At 34.5% G+C, this 23,130-nt stretch overlaps 2 protein-coding genes across 7 annotated transcripts in view; both read right to left on the bottom strand.

The window, feature by feature from the left end:
- LOC132700207 (uncharacterized) overlaps positions 1–23,130 on the bottom strand; it is a 49,075-nt gene that overhangs the window by 12,575 nt on the left and 13,370 nt on the right. For 3 of the 6 annotated variants that reach the window (XM_060667396.1, XM_060667400.1, XM_060667401.1), the window contains exon 1: positions 6,511–6,632. The exons of 1 other annotated variant lie outside the window; for it this stretch is intronic. The gene's annotated coding sequence lies outside the window, so the exon portion shown is untranslated. Of the gene's footprint in view, positions 1–3,393; positions 3,413–6,176; positions 6,429–6,510; positions 6,633–23,130 lie in introns of those variants that run through there. 2 more of the 6 variants (XM_060667397.1, XM_060667398.1) reach the window with 2 other exon arrangements.
- LOC132700209 (uncharacterized) lies at positions 16,634–19,652 on the bottom strand. Its single transcript, XM_060667402.1, has 2 exons — positions 18,488–19,652; positions 16,634–16,882 (listed from the first exon to the last, which is right to left on the bottom strand). Exons 1-2 carry the CDS (start codon positions 19,534–19,536, stop codon positions 16,822–16,824), a joined length of 1,110 nt encoding a protein of 369 aa, XP_060523385.1. The 5' UTR covers positions 19,537–19,652; the 3' UTR covers positions 16,634–16,821.

The raw sequence follows: 23,130 nt of genomic DNA, 5'->3' as shown, positions 1-23,130 counted from the left end.
TCTCGTCTAATTAAAATAAAAGTAAGATGAGTGTATAAAACAACATGAACAAACAAAATGGTATGAATAAACCAAGTTATAGACAATTCAAATGCAATGAAAAATTTAAAAAACAAAATAATGCGAAATTAATAAAACAAAGACGAAAAATAAATTAAAATCAAACCAAAAAGTATAAGATTCCAGAGTTAAAAACAGAAAAAGATTAAAATATCAATGACTTTCTATTCATCTTCATAAAAGATTCATACTCTTTGAGGGTGTAGAATGTATCGCAAAGAAGAAATTCCTTAAAACTCATGATGATGCTTATTTACAACATGGTATGTTTTATGTTCCTACCTAGTTTACTTTAATTTTTAAAAGTAAAAGGAAATAATTTTAATATAAAAACTGAAGCAAAACTTAAAATTCTATATGTCTTAAAAATTCATGTACACGATTGTCTGTAGGTAATATTATAAAGCAATCTTACCATTCGTTTCTGAATCTGAAAAACTTTCTCAACCTTTCTGGATCCACTCCATAAAAATATATTATAACTAATTATGCTGTGCTATAGTATACGCTCTTTAGCTCATTTGTGCTCAGAGAGTTCTTTAATTGCACTTTTATTAAGTCTTTTACACAGATTTTCGATATCCTCTCTCCAGTCTAAATTCTTATAAATTTTAACTCCCAATTAGCAAAATCAAACATAAAACCGTTAAAAAATCTTCGGAGTGCTGGAGATTGGTAAATGTGATTAATACTACCTCTTATCCCCAGCCTATCCAATGAGGTCAAAAAGTAGAAACATAATGTATTGGATTTTGTCCATACCATTAAAAATGTGCTTAAAAGTGTAATTTTCCGGAACCTCACGTTCTCCTTTCTTAAAAATTGATACAATTTCTTGCTTGTTTAAGCATTTGAGGGAATAGTATGACTAAAAGTTCGACACTGTATTTCCTTACCAAGTTAACAAATATGTTATCTGGTTCCGAATATTTCTTGGTCTGTTGTGAAAAAAAAACATAGTTTCTGTAATAAGTGACCCATCCAGACAATTGATTACTAAAATGCTGGTCTAATTTATTTTCTATAATGCTCGACAAGTACCTGCCAAATTCGTTAACTATAACTTTCTGGTCAGTTATTAATTTGTCAGATATATTTATTTGGGTTATAACGTTCTTCTTTTTTAGATCATTAGGTTTTTTTTTTTGTTTTTAGGTTATCAATTAAGTATCAATTACTAAAATAAGAATTACTATTTCACACCGGTATAGATAATCTAATATTATTAAATTAATAATTTAAATTAATTATATTATATATATTTATTATATTAATTAATATATTTATTATATTAAAACTAAGCACATTTGAATCACGTGTACAGTTTTATTAGGCATTGGAATAAATTACAGTCTTTAACAGAGGCAACATTGTTCAGAATGAAAATTTATCAATTATTTTTTACAGTTATATATACATTACATATATCTGTTAACAAAGATTTTGTCCTTTTGTATGTTTGATTCAAAAATCCTGATAGTGGACACACTTTTTTTATCAGGTATTGGAGTAAATTACAATATTGATAACCGAATTAAATTTAAAAATCGACTCTCAATCAAAAGCAACATAGTTCAGAAATTAAATCAATATAATAAATGTTCTTTTCGTTATATTGATATATTACGTATTAAATAAACAAAAACTTTATTAATTTTTGAAAATGAGGTTTATTCGCCCAGAACCTGAATAAAACAACTGCAAATTTTGAAGTTTCATTGGAAGAACTGGCTCGCGAATTTTAGTACATTATCCAAGCTTCCGACACCTTACCCCTCACCCCAAACGACGTTCTAGTCAAACGTCAGGCAGCTGGCAGGTGGTCCTCGTGCTTCGAAGACCAACCAAAGCAACTAGCGAAATCCTCTACCTAACTCACTTTTCATGGGAACGTATCGCGTCGAAGTTCCCTCACGATTTGGTGCCCGCCCGAAATGATCGAATTTTTGAAATTAGAGACGTAACAGCGTGTGATGAGTACCCGCGAGTACCGGTAGCCTTCGCGAACCATCGACTGCATGGATTCGGTTCGGGTTCTTTTTCTTTAGCAAATGGCAACCGCCTCGCCATATGGTTCGGAGCGAAGTACAAATAAGGAAAATCAATGTCAGATTTAAGCGATAAATAGGCTGGTTTATTGTGTTGAGCGCTGACCTCTCGCTGGTGCCGCGATGCCCGCCATCCAGTCCGGAGGTCTAATGGAGAAAATATTCGCGAAAATTGATCGTTTTTTTGTTGAATCGCGAATGCTAGATCATTTTAGCAATGAAGCAGTTAGACGTGGTGGAGTTTTAAATTGTCCGGAAGGAATTTTAATGCAAAAATAGTTGAAAAAACTCTACAGTATAGTAATCTCATAAATATGAAAAAGTAATGACAGATAATTTGCCAGGTGCCATACTACTAAGTTTGAAAAAGGGCATTTCTTTCCGAATTAAAGCCAAAACATGACAAACGCTTTTAAGAATTTGTAATTCCTGGCCATTATCATTTAATAACCTGTTGTAATGCTTGAACGACTATATTTGTAATTTTTAAAATAAACAGCAACATACAGGTGGCACTTACTACTTTAGACTGTTGACTTGAAGTTTTACATTCCTTAACAGATTTACAATTTACAAAATTTGAGTTATTTTTTACTTGGTTACTAAATAGATCGCTACTAAATTTACTAGGGATCGTGAGATTTGACCTTAGTTTGAACAAACAACATATGCAAATCTCACAACCAGGTTTTGACGCAAGAAGGGTTAAATTTGGACCAAGACAACATTGATAAATAACAAAAGAACAAAACAGCAAAACATTTAAAAAATTCTGTAAAATATAAAACAATTTTCATTGAATTATAATGAAGCTGGTTCAAATGCATATCTAAAAGTAAGGTTATAAATCGTGCATTGTGTGCAGATTTTGACTCTCATTGTATTAATTTAAATGTGTTTTACCTATGTATTCTGGTTTAACTTAACTGAACTAAGTATTCAGCAAAAAGTGTAAAGTCTGACTGATCTATATCAAGCAAAATAAAGAATGTGACAAGTGTTACTAGGATTTTCCACATTTTCCAGGACACTCTGTATAAGAAACATTGGTTGCAATATTTGTAAGATTTTCATAACAGAAAATTAAAAAATGTTTCTGTGGAAATGTTTACAGTGAAGAATGTATTTCAATGTAACTGGATACGCAGAAAAATCGCGGACATTTTTTTTTAAATTTTAATTTTCTTAAAAAAATAAAAATTGTGCAATTTCACTGTAAATTTGTACTTGTTTTTTCTACCATTTATGTTACAATCTTACATTCACTACAGGCCCCTCTACTTACTACCGATCATCCTTCGAATTGTCTCACATAATATAATCCTCACCGAAATTCTGGCCGGATTTTCGTAAAAACTCACGCACCGACGCACACAAAAAAAATCACCGTTTCTTTTTTCCAAAATCGTCGCTAGGCGTCTCCGGCGTTTTATGCAATATCGCGAAAATCAACCGCGTTAACAGTTCCCGAAATTTTATTTATATTTCAATAACGAGTTATATTTAAAGCTGGAAAAGCGCACGCGATACAAAAATAACCGCGTCCGTGTGTAAAACTTATCGCGTCAATTTTTCCGAATGCCATTTTGTCTTCCGATTTCGTTTCTCGACTCCAATTTTAGCGGAGTGGAGCTTAATCACTTACACGATACAAAAAATATTGAATAATAATAATAAATGCACTTCTTGGTAAATACCCTCCAACACTCGAAGACACATTCATCGACAAAACAACATCACTGCAGTGGCTTCATAAGGACTAACTTTATCCTGAAACTGAGAGTTTTATGCTCGCAATGGAAGACAAAGTAATTAGAACTAGAAATTATGAAAAACGTATATTGAAAATCCACACCATTGATAAATGTAGAAAATGTAGCAATACTGGAAAATTAATAGAGCACATCATGGGGGTGTAGCGCACTAGGAGATAATGTTTATTTAGGAAGGCACAATCAACTGGCAAAAGTCATACATCAGCAACTGGGCTTGAAATGGGAACTTTTGTGGAAAGATACGCCTGCATTTTACAAATATGAACCAAAATCAATTCTCGAAAATAGGGCACATCTGCTATACTGGGATGGTCCGGTATTAACAACAACAGTTGTTCACAACACACCAGACATTCTCCTCATAACAACCCCATAAAATGAAGAGAAAAATCATTTATTTGACTGGAGTGGGATAAATAATTTGGAATACTGTTTTTGCTAGAACAAATGTTGGAACCCTTGAAAATCGACCAAGGTTTTTTAGAACTATTTTCTGAAGGAAAATTACCTAAGCGTTCTTAGTTGTTCCAATCATTTATATCATTTGTTGTTTTAAATTTGTGCAACCTACACTATCTCATTAATCCATAAAAAAATTTAAATAATTAGAAAGTCACGGTACTTTAGTTTTTTCAATTCGCAACTTATAAGAGGTGCAAGTCTCTCAAATAAGGTTAAAATAAAGGCACTAAATAATTTAATTTTATTTTAATAAAATACATCATTACAGGGGATCCTCAACATGTCATTTTTAAATAACTCTCAATTAAAAGTTTTAAACGAAAAATACTTAATTAAGTTCTTTATGTTGTTATTTAATAAAAGCATTGGAAATAAAATGAACCACAAATACCCAAAATTATAATAATCTAAATTTATAATAAATGCCCCAAAGATTTATAATTGGAAATATTCAGCTAATGGGTACTACAACAAAGTTTATAAAAATCTGTACAGTGTGGCTAAAAAAAACGATTATTTTTTTTTGGGATCTGACATATGATAGCTAGTTGCAAGTTACCTCTAGAAAGTACTTGCCACGTAAGAGCTCTTAATATTAATGGGAAGATTATCCATCCTCCATCCCATATAAATAATCAATCTTATCACCAATAGATCATTAATCCAATTTTATTGATAATTTTTATAGGAAATTGAACGCTCTACAAAAATAATCCCTTATAATTTTTCGATAAATCAAACCATTTCAAAGATATTCGAGATCAAAGAAAAATAATCTTTTGTTCCAAATTTTGTTATTGATTGAAAAATAATTATCGTGAAATGTTTTCAATTATTCTTATAGAAAATTTAATGCTCTACAAGGAAGGTCTCTTGTGGATTATCGATTACTCGAACCATTTTGAGGACTGGAATTCTTATATTCATAGTTTTGGTTAGTTTTTAAATTATATTTTACCATTTGTTTGCGAGTATATATAATTTTACTTTAATCACAAATGAATTTAAACAAAAAAAAACAAGAGACCTTTTCCGTAGAGTACTAAATTTCCTATAAGAATAATTGAAAACATTTCACGATAAAAATTCAGAGCATAGAGTTGACCTTGAATATCTTTGAAATGGTTCGATTTATCAAAAAAGCATAAGGGACCATTTTTGTAGAGCATCCAATTTCCGAGATTATGACGATAAGGTATTTGTATATGAGACTAAATCGAAAATGGAAAACTGTAATAATGATATTTTTCCCATTAATATTAAGAGCCCATATGTGGAAAGCACTTTCTAGAGGTAACTACCAACTAGTTTTTGCGTATTATCCAAAAAAATCGTTTTTTTTTAACCACCCTAATATTTGCATTAGCCTGCAATAAGTAAAACTTTATTCTGTTTCGGAAATAGATTTAAAGATCTACCTCCTATGACGCTCAAATGACTGCTCGTAAAGGGTTAGCTAGTTAAGATGAAATTGCTGCATATGAACCGCTGTGAATGCTTGGCCGCCCTTTTTCGTCTAGTTCTTGTATATAATTGTTTTGGTAAGGTTATGTTTCCTTATAATGTATTTCCACAAAGTTATTTTATTTTTATTATTATTATATTCATAAACTTCTATTGTAATAAACTTCTTTTATAAATAATCTTCAGAACCAAAACTTAACGAATAAGCCTCTTGCTCGACATCAAAGTCTCCACAAATAAAAAAAAAGTAGACTGAATTTCAAACTTTTCAAGAATCCCTCGTATGCGATTGTCGACTTTCAAATAGTACTTTTACAATTTAAAACAATGAAAACCATCGAATCTGAATCGCCCGGTACATACCAACCTGTTACGCAGGTGTAACAAAACACTATCTGGGACACTATTTTTAACGATCACTTTCTCCGAACACCCGCTATATTTAAATCGAAAAAAATGCTTCTCCCCCCGTTACGCAACCGCATCGATCGAAAATTTCGAAAAGTGGTTCGATAATTTTTAAAGTCGAGGAGAAAACCTGTTGTCGCGTTTAAAAATAACAGCACGGCGCGGCCATTTTGACCGCGACGAATTTATTATCGCGAAGCCAAAACGGCGCGTCGACGACACCAATGACGTAACGTGTCGTCGGGGCGCAAGCCATGCCACACGGAGATAAACCAAAAAGGGTTTTTACTTACTCGGGCCGATCGTGCCAATGCCAAAAATACGAAGAAAACCCAATCTAAAATTGTAGCATTTCGGCGGAAAACTGACAATATTCGCCAGTGAGTCAAACCGTTCGGTTTCCGAAGATTCACGACCTCGCGACGTGGCTAAAAATGGACACGAGTTGGGCGTCGCGACGTCCATAGACGCTAACATGGAATAATATGTTAAAAATTACGGGCACCGGCCAAGAATCATTAATTATTGTCCGAACATGTTGTCTTTACTAAGGGAGTACGGAAAATATAGTGTACCCCACGGATCAATACTCGGGCCCCTACTACAAGAGTCGTTCATCATTTTCATTCTTCTGTGATTTTCGAAGTAATTCAAAAAATTTGTTTCAAATATAGAGTTAAATTTCATTTGTTTTATATTACGAAAGAGGTTAGAAAGCATCTTATGTTTATAAAGTTTGGAGTCTAATCTACGTTGGTTAGTGAATTTGGGAGTAGAATTGCTATTTTTGTGAATACGCCTATATTTGCCGGTGTGTGCTTTTTATTCGAAATCTATTGTTAGCAGGGTTAATTAACGTTTTACTTTTTTTAAAGAATACACTGACTTTCCAAGTTTGTAACTTGTAAACTAGAAACCGATATATAAAAACAAAACACTCAGATCAAGATATCGTTTCTACTACTGAAGGGTACAAAATGACGTATGTGCAAGCAAGACTTCTTTAAACATTGAAACACTTATCATAACTTAATTATAGGGAACTCTACTTTGTATTGTATTGATTTTGAAGAGCTTCTTTCAGCTTGGAAAGCCAGAGAAGTATAGGGGTAAGCTAATGCTTGCATTACTCTAAAAAAATTAACATACTTTGGTGAAAATATAATTTTATAATTATGTATATATAATTATTATATTTCACGATTTGTCTGCGCAGCTAAAAAACGAAGTGTAGTATATACATTCGTAGTTAACATTTCAGCAGTGGGTAAATGTTTTTTAAATAGGTAATATTATCATTAAACAGTATATAATTTTTTTAGGAGCCGTTACGGTAAACTCTGTTGAAACTCACGAGGGCTTGCCTTATTCTGATACAAAGTCCCCTCAAAAATAAAAATCGACAGGTGTAATATCAAGGCACCTCGGAGACTAGGAGGTTCAAAAGGAGTGTTTTTTTTTATCTAGCGCATAGGAAGTTTTTGGTTTAACTATTGACGAATTGTGAATTGATCAACAGGAAAAAGTACATATCCTGTCGCACATTGAGAGTCAGATATTGTATAGCATCCCATAATTCCCATCGACAAATTTAAGTAAACCACCCACATTCATTAAAAAAAAGGACCTATTATTTGATTTCAAAAAATCCTACATTGACATTCTGTGAATATTGATCTTTACAATTTATAACACGGTGGGGATTATCTCTGGCCCAGTATCAACAAGTTGCCATTGCGTTGCCCATTGGTGCTGAAAGTAACGTCATCCGTAAAAATGTTGACGATTCTGATGGTCAACCTTTTTGACATGTGTAATGGGAGCAGATTGTGTCTCCTGTTATACTCTGCACCAACTTGTCTGCCACTACGAACAAAATCAAGTCAGCGTTGTTTTAATTCGGCGATCAGTTGAAATTCTGATACTTATAAAAAAATAGAATTAAGAAAAATAGGAAAAACTAACAATGCGAATTTTGTCATGAAAATTGCTTGTGGATTCGCGATTAAAATTTAAATTTCAGTTGAGCATCTTAAAAAATGTGAATCATGAACCATGTATTTATTTACATTGGGAAAATATAGGGGTGTCTTCATCTTAAATGCGACACACTGTATATAATATTTTATTAGCCTTAAAATTACTGTGTGCTGTCCGCAGTTTTTACTTATGTTTAATTTATTTTTTATCACATTTGTGTCACATTTGAAATCTTATAAATGAAAGTTATAGTTATTTCTTTACTTAGTTATCAAAAATAAGCAAACTAAGCGATCACAATCGTTCACCAATATTAATGTCAAGAAATTAGTGACCGAAACGCGTTCTGATTGGTAAGTACCTTAAGATAATTAACATATGGCATAGTACATGATAGAACTCGCGAACAAGGAGCAGAGGGAAGCAGTGTGTTGAAAAACACAATTTTTTAGGTAATGTTAAAGTGCGTGTATACAGTATGTCCCACTTAAAAACTGTAAACCCTTGTAAAATATTTGTTTACGATTCGATTGTGATTTTTTTGTTGAATAGGTATCTAAAAAAGCACTAAAACCTTGTTTTGCTTAAAATTAAATATGATTAGAGAGGAGACATGAACTAAACAGGATTTCTATAATAACAAAAACATCAAAATTTATTGATGTCGGCATACTGTTTCCTTTGTAAAACCAAGTTTGCCATGGACAAGCGCATGCTCGACCGTCAAATTCACTCTTTAATTCGTATTTTAATTTTGTTTACATCTTTCGAATACTAATTTAATTAATTAATTAAATTTAATTAATTAATTAATTAATTAATTAATTAAAATTAAATTAGATTTAAATTAAAAATAAAAATAATAATTAATAAAATTAATTAATAATCAATTTAATTAATAAAATTAATTAATTAATTAATTTTATTAATGCTGTTGTTTTAAGATGATACTAAAAAATAAATGTCTCTTAAAAAGTCTTTTTTATCATTATTTTTGAAATTTGTAAGATCTTAAAGTCACATACAAAATAATCGTTATATACAATATTTATTTTTTCTAGTCACTTTTAAATAGTCCTAAACACGAATCTGTTGTAATTTTTAATTTGAAAATATCTCTAAAATTACTTCTAGATTTTCGGCTTCGAACAACTGTGTCAGTTAGCTATGACTTTAGTCGATACTATACGAAAAAACCGTTTCATTTCTCTTTATTAAGATCTATTCAGTAAATAAGAATTACCAAAATTGTAATGCTTAAACGAGGCGCCCGCGATATTTCGAACACCCTGTATTGAAACATTATAAAAATGGGTATAGTTGGGTTCTAAGTATTCTTGCCAATTTTTTTTTTAAAGCCCTAATAGCACTTCTTTCTTCTCGCTCTTCTTTTTTGGTAAATAGTCTCAGTTGGCCATGACTTTAAGTTGAAGCAATAAGCGAAACAAGGATTTAATACATTTTTCAGAGACCTATCCAACAAAAAAAATCAAAATTGAACCACAAACAAAGATTTTACAAGGGTGTACAGTTCTTAAGTGGGACGTACTGTATTTTAAACAAACCATTTTAGATGTCGCTTTTGTTAACCCTAGTTTTAAAACTAACATATTAAATAGTTTTAAAGAATACTGAAAGTTCAGTATATCATTAACGGAAAACGGAAAGTACTTAGCGTGTAATATCGAATGCGCACTATTGATAATTACCGAGCAGGCGGAAAAAATAGACGTATGCGTATAATTGAAAACGCGAAACACATGTAAATTGAGTGTCATTAAAATCGCGTACGACCAGAAAACAAACTTTAACCTTAAGGCGCTGAATCAGCCGCAATATCGAATCTCCTTGAATGCTTTCGTATACGCGGCATTCAATACCGAATTTAAGTCGTTTGGATCGAGGCACGCTCGCAGCCTTTTTATGCGAGAAAATTATCATATATGCCTCAACTGACTAATAATATTTAATAACAAAACTCTAATCGATACGGCGACAATCGGGTGACTCATGGTGCCAGTTCTGAATTATATTCGTCGAACCGCTTATAATCTCGGGCGTTACCCCACTCTCCACGAGTTATTTTGCTTTCTATCCGACGAAAATTCCTGCGAGCCAGACGTGTGGAGCCCTGAAATCTGTACCGTTTTGCGCAAGTGTTACACTTGGCGTTAAAGAAAATTTTGCGAAATCTATACCATTCAAACGGCAGACAGTAAGACGCCTGACCCCTAATGAACTATTTCCACACTCTAGTTCCACGTATGTACGTACTGTCTGTTCAACTGCTGTGCTATGGTCGAAGCGCTCATGGAATTTTGTAATTGGGACTTTGGGGGCTTTAATTTCATTCCTGCTTTGGTTAGGCTAAAATTTGTCAGTGTAGTAAAAATTTGCAACGAGCCGCCACTGATAGAAGCCCTGCCTATGCCGATTGTCGATTGTGACTTTATACAACGTGTCCAGCTTGACTTATTTGCGCTCGTACAGTAGAATCTTTAACACCCCACCATATTGAATTCACAATTTAATCTTCAAGCGGCTGCCTCTCCTCCAAAACAGTCCTCTTAGTAGACACACTTGAAAGAAATATTAACGCGAGACAGTACACTATCAAATAAGCTCTCTCGCCTCGGTAGCGTTGTCTTAGGTGCTTTTTTTTTTAATTTAAAACGATAATGGCACTCAAGACGCGGTAATCAAAACACGGGGTCAATCCCACTTCTGATGATGATTTCGTCGCAGGCATACGAAATGAACCACCTCTTGGGCTATTCCATAATTTTATATTTTTTTCTGTAAGTTCTTAATTTTTTAATTACTCTGCAGAACTGCAGCCTATATGCACCAGCCGCCTGGGCTCCATATCTCTAATACCAGCGAAACCGTCTTGACTGCTGAGCGTCATTTTTTACAAATATAATTTTAATTAAATTACTTTGTCTATACGTTAAATACAATGTATTTTTGCTATTCTTGTCCATAATGTATTAGAAGCTTTTCTGCCTCAATGTCCTTGGCTTTGAGTGACCACATAAACTTGAGCTCAAAGAAAAATATTCTGAAAATGCAAGATGTGCTTTTCATTATATAACGCATTTATTTCGTTGTCAGAAATTTATGTTTTCTGGTTAGTTTTGGTTAGTTTTGGTATCCCTACCGAGGAAGCTAAGTTAAAACATCAGGAAAGGTAAGGACTAACGACAATTATTGAAGTTGCTAAAAAAATTGTTGTATTTGATTTTTTAGCGTTCTTGATTCTTAATGTGTCAGTTTCATAACCAAAACTATTTTATTCACTATTACAAATGTGGTTATTGAGATAGGTACTAGCTGCTCTAGAATTTTATTTGTTTATAAGTTACTTTCCGCTACAATGGAGTCTTTTTTAGACTTACTCGCGTAGTTTCCTTTTTGTGTATCTTTTCTTGTAACATGCGTCAGCGTTTTATTGGGAACTCAAACCACGAAAAAATAATATACTAAAGTATGATTCACGGATTTCCTTAACAGACGACCAACAATCGGGCTCATAGTATTTTTCGATATTTATATTTTTATCTCTTTGTAATTAACATCGAAATGCAATGGCTATAACACATCTTAATTTTATATTTTTTGTGTAAGAAAATAACCCTAATAACAAATATAATATCATTTAGTAATTATTACTACCAACTAATATGTAATATTTAAGAGTAATAACTGTTAAAATGTAAAATAAACCAAAAAAGTCGAAAATCTAAGAGACCAATTAGGTGAATTGTTTTTATACATGCACTTCTTTTATTTATTGGATTACACGAAATACCCTTAATTAATCCGTATTTTATGAGAGTCGGTTTTGAGCGCTGTAAACTTGGCATTAAAAAATGTGCAAATATCGCGGAAACGGCATGGACATCGACCGGAAATTAAATATAAACGTTTTCTGCGGTTAACGAAGAAAATGACGCGTGGCCGGTACGATTTTATCCTCGTTATGTCACGCTGATTTGCATTTACATCGAGCACGCCCATAGAACCATGCACAATTTGTCTTTGCCGCGTCTCGTTCGACTTTACCGCAAAATCATTTAAGTAAAACAAATAGTAGGCGTTCCCGACAAAATGATTAATACACAATCATTACACTCTATTCGTAAATTTTATTTTGATTAAAAAAAAATGGAGCCCATGTATGTAGAAAAATATGTATCATATTATTTGGAAATCGCGGAGGCTTTGAGCACTGTCAGACAAAATATTGATATATCAAAGTCTTGAATTTAATTTGATGTTTTGTATTTTATAATTGTTAACAAATGCTAGTCATTTTCTTATAAGCTGTTAAATAAGTGTCGAAGGATTTGTTAGAGTAAGTCAACCTTACACTAGATTCATAATTCGATGTCACTCGGAAACAATTTGTGTTTTTCACAGAATACACATTTTTATCCATCCTGATCGACTCTGGTTGCTAATTCATTTATTCTGAATATTGACAGTAAGTAAATATCTCGCATATTAATGTTTCCATAAATGATGCGAGACCAATTGAAATAATGTCAAACGAATCGTGTCTATACGTGGTATTATTGATATTAATGTGACGTGTTTGGAGGAGGTCGTTTATTTTTTGAACAATCTGATAGGCAGTGTGTTAAACATCAAAAGATGATCGAAATTTTAAGAGCAACAAGATTTGCTCATCATCTCAGAATAGAGATAAAGAACAAACAACATTAGAAGGCATACTGATCAAAAAAGGTTGTTTTTTCACCAACCTATATTCGGAAGCTATCTTAGGCATTAAATACAGTTCTACAAGAACTATAAGAAACAATCTCAATGTGTCTCAATGTTTCCAAAAAGAAACTAACGATCTTTTAGAAAACACAGTTATATGTCAAGGAACAAACAATATAATAAGTGAAGTTTATTAAATGTCTAGGAGCTAACAGCTAATTGTGCGACTCGACAAAAGTGAGGAAAACTTTCATGAGTATAAAAACATTTTTTTACGAGAACGGATCTCACCGTAACGTGTTACGTATTTGGTGTCTAGGTCTATGGGTGCGAGGGCTGAAGGTTAGGAAATTAAACAGAGAAAAGAAAAGAAGGTTTCGAATTGTACCAGACAGTTTCGAATGTGATGAGTGCAACGGAGCTATTGAACACCATCGAGGAAAGAAAAATTCAATATTTAGATCATGCGGTAAGAGATGAGAGATAACAATGACTTCGACTCATAGTGAAAGTACAGGGAAAAGGATCGGTAGCCAAAATTTATAGCTAAAACGATTTTACAAGATGGTTTGACCGCTCCTCTACAAACATTTTTCGTGCTGCAGTTTCCAAAGCAACATTGCCAACCTTCGTAAGGAGGGTACGTAAATAGAAGATAGATAGGGTAAACAAGTCCATCGCCACAACTGTATTGACGTTCATATAATATTTCTCAGGATTCCTTGGAAACAAGTTATGCCATTCCAGAATTACTAGAGAGTAATAAAATCGGAAGTGGGAGTTGTAGGTCTCCCTGTAACCTTAAATTGGTGTCAATATGCAATCAAGAGTGAAATTGCCAATATTTTAGTGCTCTATTATAATTCCCAAATGTTTATTGCCTCTGTAGCCGCCAATTTTGAAAATCGTTCGACGCAGACCGGAAGAATTCGACCGAATTAAATAAGCCTTGACGGTTTCAGGACAACTTTGGATGCATGCCGTCATTAGGTTTCAAGTCGAAAACTGTTATTTTTTCTACGGTTTCACCTCGAGGAACTTAATAAATATTTGCCTCGAATTTTATAGTCGCTGCATCAGAATCGTCGGAAATTCGCTACGTCGCGATCGATTTCAGATAAATGAAAATTTTTTAATGCAATTGTTTTATTCGAAAAGTTCGATGACAATATAAACGATATTACTGCAGCCGCGGGATCGACATATTTGAGACGCGTGGATTTTTATCGAATTGGTTTCCGCGACGATAATGGCTTATCGCACTTGTTTTTCTTTTCGACGGAACTGATAACGGAACTTTTTTTTGCTTTCGGTTTAACGCGGCTTACAAAACAATTATCAGAGATTTTGTTATTACCACTTTTTGCTTATAATTGTTTTGCCTATAAAGACGTATGTATATTTTATTATAAATTCGAAAATAACTAAATAAACTTGGTTGATTTAGAGTTAGACATTTCCAGTTTTTGACATTGAAAATAAATTTTTGATACGCTGAAAACATTTTCTTCTTCATCGCATTCTATTTATTAGTGCAGGATTCTTTTGTCACTTTTTTGGGGGGACATTCATTTTCGAAATTCCATAATTTTTTGTACTCCTCCTCTTTCTTACTGTGTTTTGAGGAAAATATCGAAGTATCTTGGAAATAATACTTACACTAATATTTAGGTGAGTAACCATATAAAAAAGTTTTCGTGTTTAATATACTCAGGCTGTGTAGATACATAAATTTAGATAGATTATTAAAAAAGATTCTTTTTTTTTTTGTGAAGGTTACTAATTTTTTTTTCAAATTCTTTCATTTTTTATGGCACTTTTTCGACATTGTCGAAATTTCTCTCAAAAAACGCCCGGCCCTAACTATTAGTACCCTTAAAAAGAGATTTTTCGTTTCCACTCTAGGGGTCATTAAGTCTAAATCAGAGTAACAATTCATTCTCGTAGACTATAATGTCTTTTTTAATTTTAAACCATTAATTCCAATTTAGATTCACAACAACAATTACTACACAGCAAACCTTATAACTACTACACTTACACTATTATATAAGCTTTACATCGTTATGGCTAATCTGGCATCTAGGTAAAGTTTAGATATTAGTATAAATAACAATCAAGGATAATAAATATTAAAAAAAATATAAAAGCTTGGTAAACATTGAAACCCTATCTGAAAGAAAAAATATACCATATCAACCATATAACAAAAAAAAAAAGAAGCGTAAGTCACCCCAATTACTTATAACGAGCACTATAAGATAACTTGAAAAGTGGTATTAGTTCACTGATAAGAGTTTAACTTAACTATAGTTCCGTTAGTTGTTTATACAATCCGAAATAATTTTCAAACAATTTCTTAGATCGTTTTTTTCTTTAATTTTACGTAAATTTGTAGGAATTATATTATATAATTTGGGGCCGATATATGATACAAAATGCTTTCCCTAACTGGTTCCGCAATATGTAGTAGTAAATAAGTTATTTAAATTCCCTCTCGCGTTTTTTCACTTGTGTGGACAAAACTACATGCAATTATTATAAGCAAACTCCTAATTCCAAATATATTTTCAATTCAATTGAATTCAATAGATTCGTTGGATATAGTCTTGCTTTTCTCAATACGCAATACATAGTTTTGTGTTACTTTTATATTCCTTTAAAATTCCACTTGAAATTTATTGAAACTCCAATTAGAACTCCTACTTAGAAAGATACTTTCTGATACAGCAAAAAATTTATAAGCAGAGATAATATAATTTTTATTTCGTAATCTGTGTAATCGCGTTTCTCGCTAATTATCCGAGTTACTATTTATATAAAATAAATAATATTAATTTGACGTGTTAAAAATTCGGTAAAGGTTGGCAATGTAACACAAGCCTTGTGACGTTCTCTTCAAAGGCGTAAAACCGGGCGCCATAAGAGCAGGAGTACCATAACGCAAACAAGTTTATTTTAGTTGCTATTATTTTGCAAACTCTAAGTAAGTGGATAGATTTTTAAATTTGTTCCTGATTGATGAAGGCAATAAATAAATTTATTAATTACATCAACGCTAGGATGTTAAAATGTATATTCGAACGTTTGTAATTATCAAAGTTGCACTACGTCATTCGTTGTAATAAGTATAAACTGCAGCCGATTTAATTGATGTCTAAAATGGTAGATGCAATTAATTTTACTGGTCGTTTTAGGACTTCACCAAGCCCTCCTGTTTAGTATGGTTTAATTACTTAAATAAAATTATGTGTCACTGCCGACGTTACAGTCCACTTTTTTATATCTTGCTTCGATTTAGTCTAAAAATGATTTGCGCAATCAAATCATCAATTTATAGTCGTTATACACTCTGTATTTTCTCTGTTTCGTCCCTAGAATATTGAGTTTATTACGCCCATTTCCATTCTAGTGTAACGTTTTATTTAAACGTCAGACAATCTTAGCGTGTATCGAGGCAGAAGCCACCCAAGTCTATTTATTGTATTATTATAAGAAACGATGCCAGTATACCGACAACCTACATAATTAAAGTCTAAAAATAGTACCGCGGGAATGAAAATAGCCCGACAGTACCAACGCATTGTATCGGTACGGGGTGCGCGTGAAGAACCGGTAGGGAACTATGCGACCCTCTAAAGCGGGCCACACACGTACGGGCCTCTCCGCGGGTATCGCGGCCGGTTTGCAATAATAGCGTCGTTTGGATAATACATAAACTTTTATTTCCTAGAGTAAACATAGCACGGGGTATACAGTCTCGACGTTAAGCGGCTACAATAACGGTATATATAACAATAAAAGCTGAATATTTACACTATACATTGATTTTCACAGAAAATATATATATATATATATAAATAAAACGCAGGACTTGTCTAGGTTAGGTTGACGTGCTAATCAGCTTCCACGTTGGGGTTCGTCCTGCCGGTGAGCTTATCCAGACCGCCTTGCGACCTACAGACACAATTATAATGGTACAAACCGATCAAAACTACAAGATTCTAGATCTAGCACGTTGCGGCGTGAAAGTTGTCGATTTTAATCTCTAACGCGTTCGTATAAATAATTTCCTTTTGTTCGGGATCGTCGTTCGATCGTTTTATTACGAATGCCAAGCAATAAGCCGTGGCCTATTTTTCGTAGGCCGATTTGATAAAACTCTATTACGAATACGAACTGGCGAGATATCTACAGTAATCCAAAGTTGCGCCTTTGACGTAGAGAGATGTAGAGAGTAACAAAACATTACACATTCTCCATTACACCTTCTTTAAGGAGTGAACCAATTTAACACAATTTAACCAAAAAAAAAAAACCAAGGAACAACAAATTTTACCCTTCAAAAATTATAGGATTGATATCTTGCAAAATAGAAACAAGTGCATAGTGCAATATGATATGGATTAAAAATTGATATGTAGAAGGAAATATTACTGCATTATAGAATCTGCCTATTTCTGCTTTTGCCATTTGACGTTACCATAAAATAGTAGTATTTGCCATTTAAGTTGTTTCTTCTTCTGTTCAAACCAACATACGTCAATCAAATATGTCGAAAACTGTGACAGGCTTAACAAGCATTCAATTTTTAAAAAATTGAGATGTGCTGTTTTAAAATTTATCACCAATATTTTAGACACCCTGTGCAGCAATAACACGCCCTTGCAATTCCTATATTTTCTCCAAAATGGTTAATATTTAAAAAAACTATTAAGATTTGCATAGCAAAGAAACTATTAATTTACTTGACAATAATACCAGAATATCATAATGATAAATAGGTAATATAAGTAAGGACAAGAACAATATGGAAAAAAGTGACAGAACTGAACGGCAAAGTGTTATTAATTTTGATCGTCTACACGGTATCTAGTCGAAATCATTGTGGTACATTTTGAATGCCTTGAGAATGCAATAATTCCTGCCAGCGGTTTTGCAGGACGCGAAAAGCCAAACAATTAAACATTAATTATTACCTAATTTTTCTCATAGTTGATTAGAATGATCACAATCACGGGCGTTATTGATACCGTGGTTCAAAAATAAAAAAAAATATTAAAAAAGTTAGGGGCTTACTTTTTCGTACTTACTAATATTTTTGCAAATCTCTTCGGTTTGAAACTAGGGATCATCGCTCTTTACTAGTAGCTAAAACTACACATACTGTAATATTTAAAATTTTGGAAAAAAAAGCGTGATCACGCCCTCTAGTGTCAAACACATATTATTAAGTTTTATGTATGGAACGCTCCTTTAAATGAATCCTAGAATTTTAGCAGATACGGCAAAATTGTGGAAAACGAAAAAAAATGCGAAACTTCCTGGAAATTCTGATTTCCTGTGATATTTCGAATACCTCTCCCTTATTCAAAATTTTGTAAATATTCGAAGTTGAAGCTGATAGTAATTATTTATGGCCTCAATAGGAAAACGTATAAAACTATTAGTTTTCCTCTTTCACGCAAAAATCTGATGACTAACAACGAAAACCGGTAAACACGTACCGATAACAATCCCGAACAACAACAAAACGTCAGAAATACATATACAGGTACTCACGCTATGCTATCGATAATGCTATCCAATCCGTTGTTCTTCCTCACCCTATTCTTGGGCAACGTCGCTATATAGTCGTTGGCTTTGTCGTGATACGCCCCGTACATATTCCTCAAAGCTCCGTACACCATCTTCTTCACCCTCGGGTCGTTCTTGTTCACCCCATTCCTCCCGTCGATCCCATCGGTCGCACCGTTTGCCGACATTCTAGCTGGTGGTCCACCGTTCTGCTTCGCGATCCCATTCGAAGCAGATTTTGAACCAAAATCAGCCGGCGGTAACGGCGGGGGGGGCGGCGGTGGTGGCGAGGCCACCACCGGAGCAGGGGAAAGGCAAACCGGCGCCGGAGGCGGCGGACTCAACGACTGGGGCGGCGACGGTGACGTCGAAAGCGACGACACCGACGAAACCGTACTGGGAGATTTGGGGAAATGGTGAGGCTCGAACACCGGCTTGGGGGAGGTGATAGCCGGCTTCTGGAGCGTCTGGAACGGCTTGGGGGTGGTGTTGAAGTTCTTCGGCTTCGAGTTACCATTCTGGAACACTTTGGACACCTCGCTGATGCTGTTGGCTTTCTTCAAAGTGAGTTTGGAGGCGGGCGGGGCTTCGAATATCTTCGAAATCTCCCCGATGGACGTTTTCTTTGAGGCGTTTTGCTTCGTGCCGTTTTCCTGGCCGATATTTTCGAAAATCTTGGCGGTCGAACTCACCGACAGCTGAGAGTCGCCGGGCGTGACCTCGAACACTCTCGAGTCTTCGGGATTCCTGATCTCTATAAACATCTCGGTCTTTACCATGTTTTTCTGTTGTTTCGGGGGCGGCAAGTTCACGGTGTGCCTTTTGGTATCGTGGTGGTGGTCGCTGAGGTCGGAATACACGCTGCTCGACGAGTTGTTCAATGAACTAGCCAGCGAAAAGTTCACCCCGCTGTCCGAGGTGGCAACGCTGCGTTGGTCGTCCTTTTTGCCACCCTTGTAGCTCTCCAGGAAGGACACGTAGTCCTTGTACTGGGGTCTGCGGTTGTTGCTGTTCGCGCGCGTTAACGTCGACATTTTTCTATTGTCGCGGCGGTGTGAACGGACTTTAGACGCGCGACACGCGTACACGGTCGAAATCGAAAGTTCAAACTGCGACCTCAGACGGTTAAAATGCGAATATGCCTTGTTTAGCGTTGGAAGCTCGGCGAGACCGGAATTTTAGATGATATCACCGGGGCGGGCGGTGGGGGAAGGCTCCGTCGCCGCTTTTGTTAGTCGACGAGCGCCCGAAGGCGGTTTGATCGGAGGAATTTGCTCGCTAAAAAAGGGTGGAGAGTTTCGACTGCCAAGGGACCCGTGTAGAAGCCGCCGAAACTAATTGGATACTTTATAACCACGGAATCGAAGCATAAAGAGTTTGGGAGTTCCGCAAGGATCGACACCCGGTCCGTTTATCTACGGGGTATTCCATAAATTACCTGAAATAGAGCAGTCACAACAGCCACCTGTTGCCCTACAGGGTAATAGAATAAGTCTGTGTGATGCAGGAAGTGACTACGTAATTTTTTATATTATAATTTGTAACTGGTGTAAAAGCTGATAGGTAGTTTTCAAACGCTTTTTAGAAAAAAATATATTTAGTTGTAATGCAAAGCAATATTTTTAAAGAAACATAAAAAATAACCCACCCAGTGTTTTCATTATTAAGTTTACGAACTAGTAAAAAATGCACAGTTAAATTACAGACTGATACGAAAGTAAAAGCGTAGGCTACAATCTTACAAGCTAAGAAGGGAAAAATAAATAACTACTGTAAGTTATGTAATGTTATGTTATGCTTATTTGAATCTGATTCCTAAACCTACTCTCAGTAGTGAAAAAGTCCAAATGCTCGTTCTCATTAGCCAGCAGGGCCGCTTTTGCGATGAATGAATTGCGTGCATAGTTGGTCCTGTGGTACGGTACAAAAAATATAATTCTAAGGTGAGTTATTTGTATTGGTGCCAAAAACCCAATCTTTGACAGAATGGAGGGACAAAAACAGCTGGAATTAATAAGTTTGAACAGCAACATCAGGTCGGCTTCGGTATGAGAAGCTTTAAGGGTTTTCAAGACTAATAAGTTTTCAAGGGCCATATCCACCAAGTCGACACCCAACTTAAAAGCCATATAACGAAAGAAAGAGTGCCGAACTTGTTCGATTCGACAGGATAAGGATGATAATCAGGATTCCAAGTGTGGTCGAACCAGAGCACAATATAGGAGGTTTATGGAATTCAGGTAAAGCGGCTTTCGAAGAGCACGCCAAGGTCTTTAACATCTGATACCGCTTTGAGGTTTTCACCCATCCAGATTTATCTGTAAACTATTGGATCACGGAGACGGTGAAACGAGATACTAAGGTATTTTGAGAGATTGGGATCCAACACTATTCAAGTGACACCATCGGATCAACCGTTTTAAATCTTCCTGTAAACAAACCTCATCTTTACGAGTTGCAATAATCGAGACGACTTTTAGGTCATCAGCAAAAAGAAGGTAATTAGCATTATGGAACCAGGCAGCTATATCATTGATAAATATGAGAAAGAATAGCGGCCCTCAGTGAGAGCCCCCCTGAGGCAGGAAACTTAGCTCTTTTACACACATTCGCAAAGGCCAACAAAGTAATATTTTGATATTAGGGTAAAATGAAAATAAAACGAATAAATGAAATATTTAAGTACCTAGAGCACCATCTGAATTTTTCTTGGTAATGATTTTAGCAATCGCAGAAAAAACAATTTTTATTTGAAAAATATGAAATTGTTGTGGGTCTCCATCAAAACGCGATATATAAGGTATAATTTGCAATTAAGTTGGGAAAAATTGATGTCATTCGTATTTTATTATTACAATAATGATTGAATAACATTAAATTTGACATTCGTTCTTGGACGAAATAGTTTCCTCCCTCCTCAAAAACTACACCTTAAGCCATCGCGAGCACTGCAGCAATTGCTTATTTTCCATCGTTGCTTGTTTTTGAATGACTTCATAAATACGTGATATAAAGGGCGCTTAAAATTTAAGTACGTTAGTTATAAAATTCGAACAAGTTATTTATTTAACGACCAAAGATACTGGTCATATATTTCCATCATATTGGATCCGGTATTGATGTTTTAGTATCAATCCTATACTCTCAGCATGGGCTCCAGGTAAAATATGATGTACTCAATGTGTCGGTTTCAAATGCCACAAGGTAGACGCCATCATATACAAAGTTAAAATGACACGCATCAAACGAAAACAGTGTTTCGCCATTTTATGTTTAAATATCACGCATGTTATCATCAGCGAGACGACAAGGCTTACCAGCTTAAATGAAGATTATTTTGAACTCATAATGTTAGTTTTTGCAAGTGAAAATTTCGCAATTAAAGTCTGTTTCTCGGTGGTGCGGAGTAATAAAATAGAGGATTCAATAGGTACAATCAAATTTATATATAAATTTGGCAATTTTTCAGCTAGGCAAAGAAAATAGATAAATACTCCCAAAGGAATAATAAAAAAATGAGTACCAGTTGTTATCACCAGGCTCAACGGTAATAACGATATTGCTAAGATGGCAAGGACAAAGGAAGCTGTAGTAATAATTCTCCCTTATCAATGGTCGAAAAAGTAATTGTTAGAACATGATTGCCTTGGACGTAGTACTGCTAGTTGTATCATACAAAAAAGGCAGCAGGACAAGTGGAAGCTGTCCCAAAAGCTCGGAAATAGTACTAATATCTTTCACGTTAACATTTTCGGTTAGCTGTGAATTCCGATTGAAAAAGCAGATTTTAGATCACAACAAACTTTTAAATGGGGCCTCTGGTTTGCCTTTTTGGACTTCTGTGCTTTGTTCGGTGTTAAATTCATATCGTCGCATATTTGAATTATTTGTAACCATCACAATAGATCAAAATGAAGCCTCTACGGGATATCCGACATCTTCAATTGAACATTCTCTAACTCCAAGCAGTACTAAAAAGCAAACACAGAGCTTCAAAAATATAAAAATAATATAAATAGGTTCAATCAACTTTATATATACATATGGCAATTTCTCAGCTGGAAAAAGAAAATAGATAACGGTAACAAAGATATTACTAAGATAACAAGGACAAAGGAAACTGTAATAATTCTCCGTTATCGATGATCAAAAAGTCATCGTTTTAAATTAATATGCGTAATAGTCCTAGTGGTATCATACAAAAAGGCAGCAGGATAAGTGGAAGCTGTCACAAAAGCCCGGGAATAGTACTTAATTGTTTGTAACCATCGCAGTAGATCAAAATTCAAGCGTCTACGGGATATCCGACAAAACATCTCAAAGAATGCTTTCATATTTAACATTCTCTAACTCCATGTAGTACTAAAAAGCAGACACAGAGCTTCAAAAATATAAAAATAATTTTAAATATTTGAAATATCGGAAAAATTAATATCACTATGCGCACCATTCACGAATTAGAAATACTACGAAAGATAATTTCTTATCGTCCTTCCAGGATGGTCTGGCGTCCCAAATTTGTCACTCAGACGGCACAGATATTTTAGGAATGCGCCATTTCCGTAGGTATAGGTACAATACCTGAATCCCAACCAACCCAAATCGATGGCCTATTTCAATGCCCTAAA

Source organism: Cylas formicarius, unplaced genomic scaffold (genome assembly GCF_029955315.1).
Source record: "Cylas formicarius isolate icCylForm1 unplaced genomic scaffold, icCylForm1.1 PGA_scaffold_3__17_contigs__length_32017465, whole genome shotgun sequence".
Lineage (NCBI taxonomy): Eukaryota > Metazoa > Arthropoda > Insecta > Coleoptera > Brentidae > Cylas > Cylas formicarius.
The sequence above is the reverse complement of the archived record's forward strand: the minus strand, read 5'-3'. Positions and strand labels throughout refer to the sequence as shown.

Bases quoted from the DNA above. Each gene is read 5' to 3' on its own strand.
- LOC132700209 (XM_060667402.1), bottom strand. From the start codon at position 19,536: ATGTCGACGTTAACGCGCGCGAACAGCAACAACCGCAGACCCCAGTAC. The intron at 16,883-18,487 runs GTGAGTACCTGT...TTGTGTCTGTAG, and splicing joins AGCATTATCGATAGCATAGC to GTCGCAAGGCGGTCTGGATA.